The following is a 16,245-nucleotide window of genomic DNA, read 5'->3' as shown; positions in this document are numbered from 1 at the left end:
ATATGCTTGTCAATTACAATCAGCAGATCGATCTTTTCATATGCAAAAGTGAAATTTCATTCTCGTAAACGTTGCCGCGACATACAATTTAGTTCCCCTTATTCGTTCCATCTTCAATGAACAGTGTCCAACAAATCCCCCAATCCTTCATCCACCTAACCCTGCCACTGAACACGCTTATCTCTAAACAAAGTAACCATAGCAATAGGCAACAACTCCGTATTCACAATATTCAACCTCCCAAACCTCTCAACAATCTCATGCCCATAAAACGTAGCAACCCAAGTCCAATACGCATCCATGTTATTCCACCAGCCCGTAATACCCTGCAGATTCGACTCCCCGCGTAGCTGCTCCATCGCGGCTGATATCTTTCCATCATCGGTCTCAACCTTGCTCTCGGTAGGTCTCTTCATGAGCGTGCGGAAGATGCGGTGCAGTCTGTTGGTAGCCGTGAAGTGCTCGAAGAAGAAAGCTTCGCGGTAGCGGATGAATTCTTCAAAGGGCATAAAGGTCTCTTTGTCGTGTTCGGTTGCGGGTTCCCAGTCTGGTTCGTCTAGGGCATATCGTTCGTGGCGAGTTTTGCCGCTCAGGAACTTTTGCTTGTAACCTTCGTATGCGTGACGCTCATCTTCTTGGAAGTCGAGCATAGGCTGAGATGGGTTCTTGAAGACTTCATCATGAATCTGCATGAGAGAAATGAACGGGGACTGCAAGTCAAGACCGCCAAGTTCCATGGGGAAGTAGAGGTAGCCATCGGGAATGTTCGTAATACCAAATCTCTGACTGATTTCTTGTTTTAAGAACTCAACCACGTTCGTAATCTGGCCATCTGAGAGTCTCGTAAAGACCTGCTCCTCAATCTTCTTGTGGGTTGAAAGCATGTTGTTGACGTGTTCACGGCCAAAGCAATTAGCCGCTTTACCAAAGTTGGAGGTAAAGAAGGTCGCAGCATATGTGTTCCAGGCTTGGATGAAACCAAGAATACTCTTGCGCTTGTCAAGTAGCTGTTTGTGAAGTTCGTTGATATGGGAGTCGACCATTTTCTGATCAATCTCGAAGCGGCCCGTGTTGGGTGACAATCGGAGGAAACCCCAACGAATCTCACCTTCTGGCAGTGAATCGTCGATGGGAAGAGTCACATTACTATCCTTGGAGATGCGGACTGTGCCTGTCTTGGTAGGGTTGACACTGACACCAGTGACAATAGTGAACTCATCAACAGTGTCCCAGGCCTTCACAGCCACCTTGTGGTCAGGCGACCAGAACCAAAAGTTGTCATGCATTCTCCACAAGTTATTGGAGGTAGCCTGGTTGACAGCAAAGTCAAGACAAAATAGAGTCGTCTCGCCAAAGACATCGCTCAAAACATGAGCTGCTGGAGTACCACGACGTCTCTTGCGTGCCGACGAGTCATCATCGTCGACGAACTTGAGAGGTGCCTCAAGAAACTTCTTGAAGAACTCAAGCCACGTGTCCGAGACACCAAGGAACTTGAGGATCGTAAAGACAGTGTCATGGGGAAGCTTCGGGTTCCAGTCGTCAAAAACGGAATGGAATGCCGTCATCTCGCCGTAAAGATGAGTGTTGATGGTTATCTCTGTAGACAGCAGATGAAGCAAGGTCTGCTTGAGTGCCATTGGGCTGCGGGACTTGTCGTCTTCGTCATCATCGTCGTCGTCTTCTTCCTCCTCATCAGAGTAGTCGACCTCAGCAGCAAAGTTGCTGGTATTCATGACCCTGCGATGTCTCATCGCACCGCCCTGTCCCACACCTCCGGTCGATGGTGCCTTTCGGCATGCTTTGCTAGCAAGCGCTCTACGAGGCGCCTGCATAGCCTGAACTACAACTTTACGTTTCTTGGTGTCAGCGGCGAAACGCTCGTACTCAGCTTCTTCTTCACCATCGGCAGTGCCTGGGATTTCGCCCACATGGTCCATAAGTTGTGCCATGAAATATCTCTGTTCATTGACCTTGACACGTTCACGCTGTAGGCACGGCGAGTCTGAAAGTGGGCCAAGGTAGTAGCCAAGTCGTCGCCGATCGTCTCGAGGGATCTCTTGCCTCTCCGATTTCCAGGCTACAGAATCACGGAACCTTTTGAAGGCTGTCTTGAAGAAAACACTCCATTTAATACCAATATACTGGAGGAAGATGGCTTGGAGTAAGTCCTCATGCATATGGATGTTGAAGACTCCACTGATCTTCTTCTCCATCGAGATAGGGACAGGAGTCTCAGAGTTCCACGTCCATGATTCGAGTGCATTGATGCGCATATTGAGGACGTCTGCGATCTCGTTCAAGATCATATCATTGCTTTCAAAGTCCTTGAGCACTTCTCGTTTCTCATTGGAGAGGAGATCTGATGAGTGAAGGCCGGGAATGATCCACTTGAGGGAGCCAACAGTGAACTGATTAGGCGTTGAGATAGATGCTTCATGGTCAGAGACGCATTGCCGAAGGACCTTGAGACTATTAACCATGGCCTTCTTGTCCTTATTGTTACAGCCGAAAAGATGTTCAAGATAACTTTTGAGGGCCTTGGTATCAATATCGGCGGCTTGGAAGACGGTGTCCTCCCAGTCCATCCTTGACTGAAGTTTTGCCTGGTCGCCGACGTCCTCGAACGCCTCGCCCATCTCGACATCTGCCTCTGGATCCTTCTCCTTATCGCCGGACAGCCACTCCGTCACAAGCTCGCCATAGAGCCAAGCATACTGATACTGCAGGGCTTGCATGTTAAGCTGTCGAGTGAGTGACTCCTCCCAGGCAGCCAGCATCTTCTGCGACACGGAAGGATCAGTCTTGGCCTGGCCAAGAAAGCGGTCGAGGTTCTTGAGGTCGATCTCAAGGCGCTTGTGACTGCTGAAACCTAACATGACTTTGCTCTCCTTGGTAAGCTTGATAGAGAAGCACTTCTTGACACCATCGCTCAAGATGACAAGACGCTTGACGGCATCCTTCTCTGCCTCGACGGAAGAAAGAATCGCCGCCTTGGCTTCTTCAAAACGAGAGCGTCTCTTAGACAGCTCCTGGAGTTTGGTGTTGGTGATCTCTTGGAGAGTCTCGGAGAAGACACTACCAGAGGAAGCCATGGTGTAAGTAGGTTGAGGCTTAGGGGTAGTAGTCTTCTGTATTTGTGTTGAACGTCTTTTTGTTTGCTTGATTCTGGCCATTAGTGATGAAGAACAAGGTTTTGAGGATAACGTGATGATGGAATGGATGTAAAAGAAAGGAGGGGAAGGAGTCGAAGGAGGAGGGTAGTGTGTGGTATATATACCAGGTAGGAGGAGGATTTGGTGTCCTCAGGCCACAAGTTGCAGGGAACTGTGCCGTCTCGGCCGTGTAAGCCAATAGCTCTGGTGAATGATCTGATGTCAATAAGAGCTTATACGATACAGAACAGAACCCAAAAGTAAGATGCGTCGTACCAGGTAAAGTAACAATTGAGTAGTTCGCTGTTGCACGTAGATCGCCTACAGTAGTATGAGTTGTAAGCTGTTGATGAGATGAAGTGAGGTCAAAGATGAAGTGAAGCCAAGGATGAAGCTAAGATGTGCTGACTGTCCCTATTGACAGAAATGATTCGTCAGATTTTAGAGCATAGTGGGTCACCCTTAGGCTGCAGCCTCTGGTGTTTCATGATTTTCAACTCCATACCTTGAACTCTCACACAAGTCATTGACTGATGGAAAAAGTATTAGCAAAGATCTCACCATGAGCTGTATCAACCAATACCTACGCCTATATCTTTAAGATAGTGACTAACAAGAGATCTTATCTTCATCTCTACTGTCCCAACCGACCTTGAGTAAGGGCCAGAACAAGAGTGTGAAGCACCATATTGTGCATAGGCTTTGCAACCGCCTTTCTCAATCAATCCATCAATCGATTGTTTTGTCCCTCGCATCTCCGTACACCCCAATTCTCTCGCAGTCCATATACAAAAACAACTGTCCTTCATTCGATCATCTCTAGCTTGTCCATAAGTTCTTTAAATGCCATCCTGCGGCTCTCCTCGTCATCCCTTCTAACTTCATACACCCTAGCACAGATTTCTTGTTTCTTCTCTTCCTCGATCCATAGAGTTACCCCCAGGTCTTTCAAAGCCTCAGGGTCAGGATTCCATGTAGACGCCAAAGTCTGCTCAAATTTCCCCATCATGGAGGGCAAAATTTGGTCCCAGAATCCCAAAGCACGTTGGTGATGTTTACTAGTCTCACGAAAGAGATACATGTCGTCATTTTCTCCTTCGCTCTCTGCTGTGTCGGCATCCTCAAGCATGCATCGTTTGAACTCGACAGTCACGCTATCGATAAAGGCTGCTTTGTCACCATCATCTGTCGCGGTATAGACACGATCGTGTAGCGCCTCATCTGGAAAATCCGACCTGGTGGAACATGTGTGTACCATATCGAGATCGGCGAAGACCGCTTGCCTTAAAACAGTCGTATGTTGATACGTGGTCAACATTCCTCCAAAGTCTTCCACGAATGATCGCAGCTCGTCAGTATCTGATGAATAGCTTTCCAAAAGGCACCGTATCGCATGAGCAAAAGGCGTATAACCTTCAGGTGAACACTGACAAGTGCAGCTATCTGTGTATTCAATGGCCAAAGGGTCCTTGGTGAGGTATTCCTTCAAATTCTTCCTGTTGTTGATGATGATCTCGGCTAGAATATAACTAGAACGCTCTGATCTGTCGTTTTCGCAAATTACAGTCCAGAAGTTTGGGCAGTGGTTATATAGCCACATCACATACTGCGACGATGTACAGTCCAAGACCTGCCATACGTCTGGACCGAACGCACTAAATGCCTGCTCGCTTAGTGATGGATGTGTCCAGGCGTCGTCAATATCGGTGAATCCCGTATGCCGAAAAATAGATGCATCTTCAGGGCGCGTGATATCAAGCCATATGGGTCTGAAGATGGGCTTTTCACCACCCTTGCAACCTACTTGTGCTGGCAGAGTTCTTTGCAAGGTTGTTGGTTTGGCATTCGCTTGTCTCTGTAGAGATTCGTCAGGCCTGACAGATCGGATGTCGGATTGCGTTGGTGACGAATGCCTGTTTTCTGAGAGCAGCCATGTTCTTGGAGCGGACTCTTCGAACTCTTGCTGACACATTTTTACTTGTCTTGCAATCAAAAGCTTGCAATGTCTCGAAGCACTAATGAACAAATTAAGCGATTGAGCCATGCCAAAAATATTGCGCTTAGAAAAGTCATAGTATGGTCTGATAGGGTATTTCGCTTCCAACAGGATTCTCACTGCCTCGGTGCAGGGGCAGACAGACCCGTCGGTAGTTCCACGACTGTCGCAGATGCTTTTACTTCTCCTAATCGACCTACCAAGAGGACTGATCATGCCTGATGCTATTCGGCATGGCTGAACAAGTTGTTCTGGGGTTGCTCGTTTGACCAACAGTCGTAAGATTTCCGGCTTCTCGATGGCCACATAACAAGGAGTCTCACCATAGAAGCTGACTTCTCCCATACACTCTGGACTCCTATTGATTAGATCTTCAGCTTCTCTGAGGTTGTTCCGTAGAATCGCGAGGGTCAATGGCCCAAACAATGCTATTTGGGTTTATCTTTAGCACATATCATGGTATCATTTATATTCACACCGTACCTTCGGCAATCCTTCGACTCACACCATCGTACGTAGCGATGTCGATGCGGCCAAAACTGCCGAACCTCAGTTCTGGAGGCCTGGGGGCTGGTATCTCCGCATCGTCTACACACAACTGGGCAAGAATCGAGGATGGAAGCACAAATTCGTCGGCGGCTATGTGTAGGGCGAGACTATAGTTTTTGTCAATACCACGGTCGCGATAGCGAAAAGCTGACATACCGACCGTCTGACCCAACGGCCGACACTGGGGTACCTGCTGCGATAAGAAAGTCGAACAAGGACTTCAAACTCGGATGTGCACGCTGCTGCTGGGTTAAGATTCGGAAGTCACCGGAGTGCATCTATTCATGTTAGTTCCTACGCAATGCCACAGGTTAAGAACTAACAGTCAAGGTCAAGTGATGAAGTAAGGAATGGCCTTTCGAGTTAATATCGGTTGGCCTAGCCCTCCCAGAGCGGAAAATTGATCGAAGTTTTCGAATAATCGACTCGAACAAGAGTCCCGGATAACTTTCCATTGCCCATCTGGCTCCAAGGCGGCTTTCAACCAGCAAGCTGATGGCTCTAAAAGCTGGAGAGTTACCTTCATCTACCATAGCAAAGTAATTGATAGAGGGGCTGATGCTGAAACCACCTGCTCCAATAGTTGTGCGCAATGTTAACTCAACAGCTCTTCCTATCAATCCAGTGAGTCCTGTGAACCTCAAGGTTCTTTCTCGCCAATAATCATTGGCTTCGACGTAGAAATCACAGTCTCTGAAGTGACTTTTGTGGGAAACAATTTCATCTTTGAAAGACAGCGATCCCATTCGACACGTTCTTTGTGTACGTAGCCGCTTTGCCCTACAAGAACAGGCGGAGGCAGTGGAAGCTAGCTCGTATAATGCACTTGGCCTAAAGGCAAGTCTGTAAACAGCTTGTGTAGGATTTTGATCATCTATACTGAGTCTGGACAGGAGCTCAGCAGTTTGAACATGGCGTTGCAACGCTGCAGACTCCACTTGTTGGAAAGATGCTCGGATCTCATCCATCTGCGTCTTGAAATGTGATTTGATCATCAAGTCAATCTGAAGAGCCACGGAGTCGATAGAACTCTGGACGAAGGCGAGCTGTGGTTGAATGGTAGAAATAGGACCAGTGAGGTGGGATATTGTAGCAGCCAACGTCGAGACCTCAAGCTCTGTTCTCTGAACGCTTGCAGCGTTTAGAGTCATAGCACTAGAAGCTACAGCTTGCAGCTCTCTAGTCAACTGTTAGTGTAAGTCTTGAAGACTTTGGTAGTCACGTACAGGTACAAGCCTTGGACAGCCAGGTTGAGTGGAGTGCAAAGACTATCCAAAGCATTTTCCAATTGTGTGAGTTGAGCCTGCCGTGGAGGATATGAAAGTTTTCGATAGGTGCCCTTCATTCTGTCTTTGACTGTAGGTCCGGGCGGGCTGGATGCGCCAAGCTTGTCTCCAAGTTCCTTAAGGTCCTTCAAACAGTCTTCACAATTAGCCAAGCATCGGATAGCATAAGTCGCAGCCTTCGAGGTGGAGAGATCCAGTTGATCACTCTTCAAAAACCCGTCTAGTAAGCGGAAACTGGCTTCTAGAGACTCCAGTAGGCGTTTGAGTCGAGCAAGAGCACTATCGTGATCTTTGAGCCCGCCCAGGTAGCTCACAAGACCGACACATGTCTTGAGACCGAGAGGGATGATTGCGAGCGCTAACTCGGCCATGGTGCTCTCTCAAGGGCGTGTTTTGGTGGATGACAATATGAATGGGAGAGATAAGAAAGGCGACGGCAACATGCTGGGCCAAATGCAGGCGTGAGAACAGGCCACCAATGATATTTCACTGCGTCCAGCACCTGCTGCAGAACATTCACAATCACGAACGTCGTCAGAGGCTGAAAATCGCTGTTCTATTGGCTACTTAGTTCCTGCGGCTGAGACAAGGCAGAACAGCGCGATAGTGAAGTGCCTTGGCTGCAATTATTGCTACCGCTGATTGTTACTTTGATTTAATCGCGCACCAGGTGCATGGACTCTCAGGTCCTCAGAAACATCAACTATCATCCTGTTTGCCATGGCTGACGCAATGCGTTTCTTTCTGCACTGCACACACAACCAACATGTTGTTGGTCCTTGAGTGGCTCCACGCCAAAGCACAGGTCATGTTTCAAGTAAAATAGCGCTCGAATCACTTATTTCAGGCCACCGACCACTGAACCAAACCTCCACCGCCCTTCTCTCGCTCTTTTCAATTTCATTGTCAACCTGAATCATCAGGATGAGAATTTCTGAGGGTTCTCCATATCCTCCAAGCGAATCTGGCATTTCCGAGATCGTACGCGATGTCGAGAAAGAAGATGCCATCCAAAAACTCTCACTTCTCCCCAATCCTCCCCTTCGAGTTCGATGCATAACGCCATCTGGCTTTCGAGATGTCGCAGAAGAGCCTGGACTACCGAAGCCGACTTTTCAACATTGCGCGTACTATAAGCTACCGCCCGATATCAGAAGATACATTCTGATACTAGCTTTCGGCAATTGTCGGCTCCATATGGACTTTTCTTACGATTATCCTGATATGACTTCGGATCTCATTCAACCATTAGACAAGAACCATTGTGGCATCGTCCTAGAGAACATGTATGGTGACAAACTACGGGTCGTCGATGATACGAAGCCAAGGTCGTGGATTTGGTGGGGATCTGTTTGCCATCGACTCCCGCCAGACCTTGATGTATCGCAAACAGGCCCAATGACCCATGGAGGACCTGATGGTCCCTGGGCTGATACCTGTCGTGTCGGTGAAGCCCGCCACTGTGATTCTTGGCCAGGCTCGTTCCCTGCAAAGTGTCGCATCGGTGCAATGGGATGGCTCTTATCTTGTCGCCAGAAGTAAGTCATTCAATTCCTGTCAGTCGAAATCATCGCAATTGACGCTACCGCAGCTATGCCGAGGCTATCGACATGCTTTACTCTAAAAACACCATCATCATGGCCAACGAAGCAATGATAACACATCTTCCTCAGCTCCTATTACCGCAGCGCCTCGCATCCATTACATCACTTGAGATCAGCTGGAAATTGAAGTCTCGAGACAAGAACGAGTTTCGAAATGTCATTGATGAGGCCGATTTGAAGAACCTATGTGGAACAATATCCACCCAGTTCCCGCAGCTACGTCGTCTTTATTTATCTCTCGAGCCCTTACTAAGGCATCTTAGATCACGCTGGGGCTCTGATGCTTGGCCAACCATCAGCGTTCATCTGGACAACCTTGCGCGAATGATGCCGTCTCTGGCAGAACATGCCGTCTCGCTGCCTGATGTACCATTCGACTCTATCTTTTACGACGCCAGAAAGACAGACTTTGGATCGTATTCAGAAATATGCCGTTCTTATAATCAGATCTGGCGATCTGCTGACGGCGAAATGGGTGTCATTCGTCTTCCTTATGTGGACAGCTATCCAAAGGTCCCCTATCACATACCGTTCCCAACCTCCAAGTACAAAGGTTACTGGATCCTTAAGGAAAGCAACAGGTTCAGCGTGCTCTCTACCGATTCGTCCCCGATAAGGGGCCCTTGCGTGTCTCACTATGATTCTGATCTTGAGTCTTATGAACTTGCAGACCCTCTGGAACTTGATGACATGATTTGAAAACCTGGCTTGCAGCCCAAGGAGGTTTTGTTTTGATATGGTCTTCTGGTCATATTAGCGCTCTTCCGCTTTATCACTTATGAATGGCGTTTTCGAGACCTGTAAATTTGCTAGCTCAGCTTAGTTTCATCGCCGAAATGGAGAATTAGGCATCCGTTGTCAAATCTATTTATGCCAGCTATCTTCTACTTACAACAGGTGGCTATAGTGCTTTGGTGACGTGACGAATGTTAGAAATTTGGTGCAGTTAGTATCTGAAGTGGCTGTAGGTGAATAGATCAGACGTTTTAGGCAAGCAATCTGCGGGAGAACCAACAGTATGTCAGACTGTTAAGTAATTTCATTGAGCGCAAGGCAGAGAGATACAATAGGCATCAATAAGAGTAGCGACAATCTTCCAGGCAGCAAAACTGAGAATAATTATAAAGGAAGCCCAAATCAGGGTATTTAGCATTCATGGTGAAACTTCCGTGAAATCGCAATCTACACAATGGCCGTAACCGAAGTTGGCTGCATGGGCGTCAAGCCCAACATGAACATCATGGACCATACCACCCCAGAGGGTAAGATTCTGACTGATGCTTGGAAGACTGTCACCAGCAAGCCTGGTGGTCCTCAAAGAGTATACTGGGGCTTAGAATCAGTTGATGCATCGAAGGTCTGGGGCTTTTTCGACTTTGATTCCGTCGAGCAGCATCGTCGGTTTGCTGAAGAGTAAGTTCTACGATTATGCTTACCAGAAATATGCTTACTTGATAGATACGGCGCTGATGCAGTCAAAGATATACCCAATATCTGCACGTATGGAGAGTTCACAAAACATATCAAGATGGTTCCGTCCTCAGATGTTCTTGGATCTCCTCTCACAGAGATTATACTAGCATACTTCCCCCAAAACATCTCACACGAAAAGAAAGAAACTCTATCGTCCAAAATTCAAGAGATTCTCAGAGAAGCGTTTCCTGCTGATGCCAGAGTTGCTCACGCCTGGGGTGTGGAGAATGACTTTCCAGCAAGAAGCGAAGATGGAAAACTAAGATCAGTTCTCATGGGCTTTGTTGGACTTTCTCATTCTGAAGCTTGGGGAGATCATCGTCAGACAGATGGTTGGAAAGAGACACTCTCGAGTATTGAAGGGCTGGAGGGCTGTACTAGTATTTATAGCTTTGCGTTAAGCTGCCAGCATCTGGAAAGGGTCTGAGATGTACAGACTTATGAGACAGGAACTTGCATATATAGTCAATTTTGCCCAGAATGGGTATCTATCAGTCACTATAAATCCAGAGTGCTCACTTGCCATCCTTTCAACAAATAATGCATCTTCCACAAAGCCACCTTGTGGAGTTTTAGTCATATTCTCTTTATATCTGATAATCAAGCTGAGATTCACAACTCCATCGGATCCAGCCGAGGTTTGCTTTCAGACTACAGAAATATCCGCTTCTGTCCGTCTTATCTCCATCCCCTTCTTCCACCAACAGCGGATCCAACATCCACAACCCCTGGAACCCATACAGCCATACCCAAAACGGTATGACCTAGCGAAAACACCTCCCGAATCTTTCATCACCACCATCAGAACCCAGCCTAGTCTTCATATGTACCACGGCATGGCTGAGAAAGCCACCAGTCCAAGTGGTGTTCTCGACCAAGAATACGATGCTCCTCGCGAGCCTTCACTATTCGATCAGAAACGACGTGATCGTCTAGATCCGAATCGCCCGGCATGTTTCCCAAGTCGCTCATCAGAGCTCGGGTTTGTCTTTGCCATCGTGGGTTCGATAATGGTTAGCGAGTATTTTGTTTCTGGGTTTCCTATCGTTTTGTCTGCATTGCCGGATCCTTCGAATGAGGCTAGGACGTGGCCTGCTGCTGTCGTCAATCTTACTGCCGCTGTTTTAATCCTTCCTTTCGCCAGAATCTCCGAGATCCAAGGCGGAAGGTTAATCTTTCTAGGTGGTCATGCTTGGTTGATTGTCTGGTCCATCATTCCTTGTTTCAGTCAGAATCCTACGATGCTCATCGCCTGTCGAGCAATGCAGAGTTTAGGTCCTTCAGCTTTCTTGTCCTCTAGTGTCGTTATCATGTCACGCATTTATTGTCCTGGTCCTCGAAACACTCTTATTTTCAGCATTCTTGGCGCCTCTTCCTGCGTCGGTTTCTACTCTGGTATTTTCTTTGGTGCGTTGTCTGCTCAGGTGCTTGGATGGAAATGGCATTTCTTCATCGGTGCATTCTTCTGTGCCGGTCTCTTTATCGCTGGCTTTTTGACTATTCCAAAGAGCAATGGGGATCCACGGCCTGACCTTGAGATGGATTGGCTGGGTACGGCTACTGTTGCACCGAGTCCTGCGTTGGTGGTTTATGCATTGACTTGCGGAGGAAACGCGCCTCGGAGCTCTTTAGCCTTGATCTTGGGTAGCATCTTCCTTGCGCTGTTTGTTTACGTTGAGGTATGGGGGTCCAGTCAACCTCTGGTGCCATCAGAGGTTTTCGAGACAAAATGCATAAGTCGGTTGGTCGTTGCGCTCTTCGTATCTTATGGATCGTTCAGCCTGGTTCTTTTCTACGCTAGCTTCTAGTAAGTCATATTCTGTCTACCAGATACCCAGCTAACATACTTCTTAGCATCGAATCAGCCCTGTATAATGGACCGTTGCTGACCACCCCTTGGTTCATTCCTCTCGCGGCTGGGGGTTTCATGCTTGCTCTCGTCGGCGGCTTTGCTCTTCATATCCTCAACGGGCGACGACTCCTACTCATTTTCTGCCTTGGTTTCCTCGGCTCATTGATCCTATTTTCAATCATTCCCGACAGCAGAATATCAAACTCATTCCTCTACTCGGCATTCATCTTACCCGCCATGGTTCTTGCAATGGTTGGGGTAGACATTACCTTTAACATCCACAACTTCATCATCACAACATCCCTACCTGAACACCTTCAGGCAGTGGCAGGTGCCTTGATCACCAGTCTCCTCTACCTAGGTATGGCATTTTGGCTGGGTGTTGTTGAGACGGCAACATCGGCCCAAAAGGAGAAGCGTGCCGAAAGTCTTGATGGAACAAGTCAATGTCAGATGGGGTTCTGGACCGGTACTGGACTGGCTTTGATTTTCATCACGGTGCAAATACAGTCGGCTGAGGCTCATTTGACGGCTGATGAGAAGGCATAGAGAGAATGGGAGAATGATGTCAGGCAAAACATGTAGTAATGGGCCTGGTGTTTGGCTTCTAGATATTTATGACTGATTCTGGAGCGACAAACTTATTTCATAGATGTTTAGCAAATCAGAATACACTAGAGTAATGGTTATAGAGACTATCGATTTCTCATCACTCCTCGGACGAGATAATAGTCAAGGACTTATATGTCTTGTGAGCGCAGAGCAGAGCTGGAAACTTGGACAGATTTCTCTATGCCAAACGATCTAGGTTCTCTCTGCTGGAATAAGCTCTCAGCCACAAGCCTCAACTGCAAATAACACTTCTAGCCCACAACTTAGACATCGATACCACGATGACTGACCAATGGATGCCAAACGATCACAGACTCCAGAGGTGCATTTTTCAACAATCGTACGTTCTTATCGTCACTGCAACTTGGGCACAATTTCGATATCTCTATCGTAGTATCACTGTGAAAGTATGAAGAATATGTCGTCCAGCTCTGACTTCACTAACATGAATCCATCTAAGCGTTCGCCGATAGCCCATTCTGTGCCTCAGTTTTACATGATTTAATTAACTCTAACCTCAGTCAAACTCTAGACCAGTCCTCCGCAGTCTCGCATGATGTCCGTCCGTAGATAAGTCGGTCGTACCAGGGTTACATCTAAAGTTCTTTATCCTTAAGTTTAATTACAACTCTGAAACCGACGACAGGGAAGAGACCCAGCCGCACACGCATCCAGACCGCTCAACACCCCAAGATCACGAACCCTTCAGCAATGCCCTGGCCCTTTAAATTAGTAGTAAAAAAATGTCACCGCTTCTCAAACAGTCGATCCGGCTCGCGTCGCCCTCTCGAATTTCAACGTTGGGGTTTGCGGGGGAATTACCTTGGTCGATGGGGGCGGGGTGATCTACCGCTAAGAATGGGGAAATACAGCTCCACGGGAACTCTGAGCCGCGGATAATCTACAGTCCACGAATGAGAAGCCGCCCGCTGGGAACAAGCTTATTCAGAGGGCCAGCGTAGACGACGCTTTGTTAGCGAAAACAACACGTCCAATCTGGGGTTTGCTAACTTTTTTGACATGAGACGAGGGCCATTAAACTAAGTTAGCTATGTAGCTCAGACCCGCTTGAGATGCTGGGGGTCAGTGTATTCGGGAGTACCTCCGAAATGATCGTCCACTCTCTGTATATAAAACCTCTAAGCATCCCTATGTTTCCTCTCTTCTGATCCTCAAGCCAACTCATCTCCTCTACCTTTCACAATGAAGGTCTCGAGCTTCTTCTCAACCCTCTCCCTCTTCGCAGGCGTTCTCGCCGAGGCCATCGAGCTCCCCGCCGGTGTTCCTCGCAGCATTGAAGAGTTCCGCGCCAAGCATCCCTATGAACTCCCCGCCAAGAGAAGTCATCGCAAGGTCTATACTATCAGACATAGTAAGGATGATCACGATGATGTATCTTCAGAGTTCTACAAGGGCTTGAAGAAGGCGAATAAGGGAGGTACGCTGTATCTCCCCAAGGGTCAGACCTTTGTCATTGGAAAGCCTCTTGATCTTACCTTTTTGAATGATATTCATGTTCATCTTGAGGGTGAGATTAAGTTTACCAATGATACGGAGTATTGGCAGAAGAATGCTTATAAGCATCCTTTCCAGGTATGTTTGAAACTTGATGATGAATGAGTTGAGACTAATGGTTGTAGAACTCGATCATGTTCTGGAAGTGGGGTGGCAAGAACATCAAACTCTACGGAAAGGGTGTTCTGAACGGTAACGGTCAGCGATGGTGGAACGGTATGTCTCTCCTCTCAGTGTAATCAAATTCATACTAACAATATACAGAGTTTGCCGGCAAGGAGATTCTTGACACTACCAACGCTTATCTCCGACCTATTCTGTTCTATGCTCAGAACGCCACCAACCTGGACATCCAGGGCGTTCACTTCAAGGACTCTCCCTGCTGGACCAACTTTGTCGTCACCTGTAAGTAACCCTCACCAACTCCTGATGACAATTTACTGATATTCTTCAGCCAAGGACATCTCCTTCAAGGACGTCATCTGCACTGCTCGCTCCACCAACGCCACTGCTCTCCCCAAAAACACTGACTTCTTTGACTCCCTGAATGTCGAGAACCTCAATGTCGAGCGTGCCTGGGTTGACATTGGCGACGATTGCTTCTCCCCCAAGAGCAACGCCACCAACGTCCACGTCGACACCATGTACTGCAACGGTAAGCTCACTTCACTCCTCGCATCACATACTCTTTACTAACAACACCAGGTACCCACGGTCAGTCCATTGGCTCTCTCGGCCAGTACAAGGGCGAGATGTCCTTCGTCAAGGACGTCGTCATCGAAAACGTCTGGATGCTCAACGGCCAGCACGGCGCCCGTCTCAAGACCTGGGCCGGCCCCGACATTGGCTACGGCTTCATCGACAACGTAACCTTCCGCAACTTCTGGGGCGGCAACAACGAGTACACCGCCTTCATCGACTCGTGCTACTTCAACATCAACGCTACTACCTGCGCCCAGTACCCCTCTCGCATGAACATCACCAACGTTCTCTTTGACAACTTTACCGGCTACAGCTCCGGCAAGTATGGTAATGCTGTTGCCAGGTTGACTTGCTCGACTAGCAAGGATGCAGTTTGTGAGAACATCAAGTTTAAGGATTTCAACATCAAGACTCCTTGTGGTGGAGACCCTGTGTTCTTGTGTGATGGTGTTGAGGATATTGGCGTGGATTGTGTTAGTGCTACTAGTGCGGCGGGTAAGGCTGCTTTGGCGAATAAGTGTGTTGCGCCTCAGGCTTCTGCAAGCCCTTTCAAGGTTAGGAAGTTCAACGGTTAAAAGATGAGGGGTTAGGGGTATTTAGTTGTACGATGAATGAGATGTCAACGGCTTTTGGCCATTGACTTTGACCACAAAATTTTAACAACCAAGTGTGACATTGTCTGTGGTCAAGCTCGTAGAAAGCCAGAAATATTCCTTAACGAGAAGTAAATAATCTTGCAAGAGCACGGCCTAGGTCGAATGGACAGACTCGAGAAACAGGGTTATCGTTGTAATAGATATGGAATGCTAGATAGAAACCTTCTGCGAGTCGATATATTAACGGACCTACAGTGTGACAGAACTCACAGGACACATTGGATTGCCAGACTTTTCTGTAGCACAAGATGACGGAACGCCAATCCTGTGAAAGAATCAAGTATTGTTTTGCATATCACCAAGCTAATAAGAGACATAGTCGTCTCAAACCATACGATAGTTGACGTTTCTAAGGTTTGAAACCGACGTTCTTGAACGACAATGGAACATTGTTAGTACCCAGATCCTACAGTTGCTCAGAGAGAAGGATAGATCTAGAATATCAGGGAGCAATTTTACGGTATTGCCCAGTCTTGAACTCTGTGACTTTTGCCGTCATCATTGTTCACGGCGCGACAGGATGTGCAGGTAGTCCAGGGTAAGGTAGGTTAGCAACTTTGCGTCCGATCACAATGCGGATGCTGATTGGGTTGTGATAAGAACTGCCGGCAAGTGGGGCCTAACGCTCAACGCTCCCCGCGTACCGAGCGTGCTTGCCCAGTGCGAAAGACTCGCTAGACTCGGTTGCTGGGCTGTCACTTTCCAATTAACGCGCGAGGACGCGTGCACCCTGTCCCCTCCTAAATTACCTGACGCGACTACCAGCTCAATCTAAGAAAGACATGGCCCTCCCAATCTGAAGCTCTCCGTCCACCTTCTTCAACTTCATACAATCACCTACCCAT

General features: G+C 47.8%; 6 protein-coding genes across 6 annotated transcripts; 3 read left to right on the top strand and 3 right to left on the bottom strand.

Annotated features, from left to right (window-relative positions):
- Positions 1-155: 155 nt before the first annotated feature.
- Positions 156-3,095, bottom strand: J7337_003254 (uncharacterized protein; the record flags this gene model as incomplete). Its single annotated transcript, XM_044820971.1, has 1 exon — positions 156-3,095. The coding sequence occupies one exon, from the start codon at positions 3,093-3,095 to the stop codon at positions 156-158; it is 2,940 nt and encodes a 979-aa protein (XP_044685271.1).
- An 865-nt stretch (positions 3,096-3,960) lies between these two features.
- Positions 3,961-5,127, bottom strand: J7337_003253 (uncharacterized protein; the record flags this gene model as incomplete). The annotated part of the gene is made up of 2 exons (XM_044820970.1): positions 3,961-4,673; positions 4,812-5,127. 2 exons carry the CDS (start codon positions 5,125-5,127, stop codon positions 3,961-3,963), a joined length of 1,029 nt encoding a protein of 342 aa, XP_044685270.1.
- An 884-nt stretch (positions 5,128-6,011) lies between these two features.
- J7337_003252 (uncharacterized protein) lies at positions 6,012-7,357 on the bottom strand (the record flags this gene model as incomplete). Its single annotated transcript, XM_044820969.1, has 2 exons — positions 6,012-6,879; positions 6,927-7,357. The coding sequence occupies 2 exons, from the start codon at positions 7,355-7,357 to the stop codon at positions 6,012-6,014; spliced, it is 1,299 nt and encodes a 432-aa protein (XP_044685269.1).
- Positions 7,358-8,495: 1,138 nt separating this feature from the next.
- J7337_003251 (uncharacterized protein) lies at positions 8,496-9,289 on the top strand (the record flags this gene model as incomplete). The annotated part of the gene is made up of 2 exons (XM_044820968.1): positions 8,496-8,524; positions 8,578-9,289. The coding sequence occupies 2 exons, from the start codon at positions 8,496-8,498 to the stop codon at positions 9,287-9,289; spliced, it is 741 nt and encodes a 246-aa protein (XP_044685268.1).
- Positions 9,290-9,779: 490 nt separating this feature from the next.
- J7337_003250 (uncharacterized protein) lies at positions 9,780-12,464 on the top strand (the record flags this gene model as incomplete). The annotated part of the gene is made up of 4 exons (XM_044820967.1): positions 9,780-10,003; positions 10,049-10,437; positions 10,832-11,870; positions 11,918-12,464. The coding sequence occupies 4 exons, from the start codon at positions 9,780-9,782 to the stop codon at positions 12,462-12,464; spliced, it is 2,199 nt and encodes a 732-aa protein (XP_044685267.1).
- A 1,266-nt stretch (positions 12,465-13,730) lies between these two features.
- On the top strand, positions 13,731-15,319 carry J7337_003249 (uncharacterized protein; the record flags this gene model as incomplete). Its single annotated transcript, XM_044820966.1, has 5 exons — positions 13,731-14,120; positions 14,168-14,258; positions 14,307-14,447; positions 14,497-14,697; positions 14,748-15,319. 5 exons carry the CDS (start codon positions 13,731-13,733, stop codon positions 15,317-15,319), a joined length of 1,395 nt encoding a protein of 464 aa, XP_044685266.1.
- Positions 15,320-16,245: the final 926 nt, after the last annotated feature.

Source organism: Fusarium musae, chromosome 2 (assembly GCF_019915245.1).
Source record: "Fusarium musae strain F31 chromosome 2, whole genome shotgun sequence".
NCBI classification, from domain to species: Eukaryota; Fungi; Ascomycota; class Sordariomycetes; order Hypocreales; family Nectriaceae; genus Fusarium; species Fusarium musae.
This window is presented reverse-complemented; position numbering and strand designations above follow the sequence as displayed.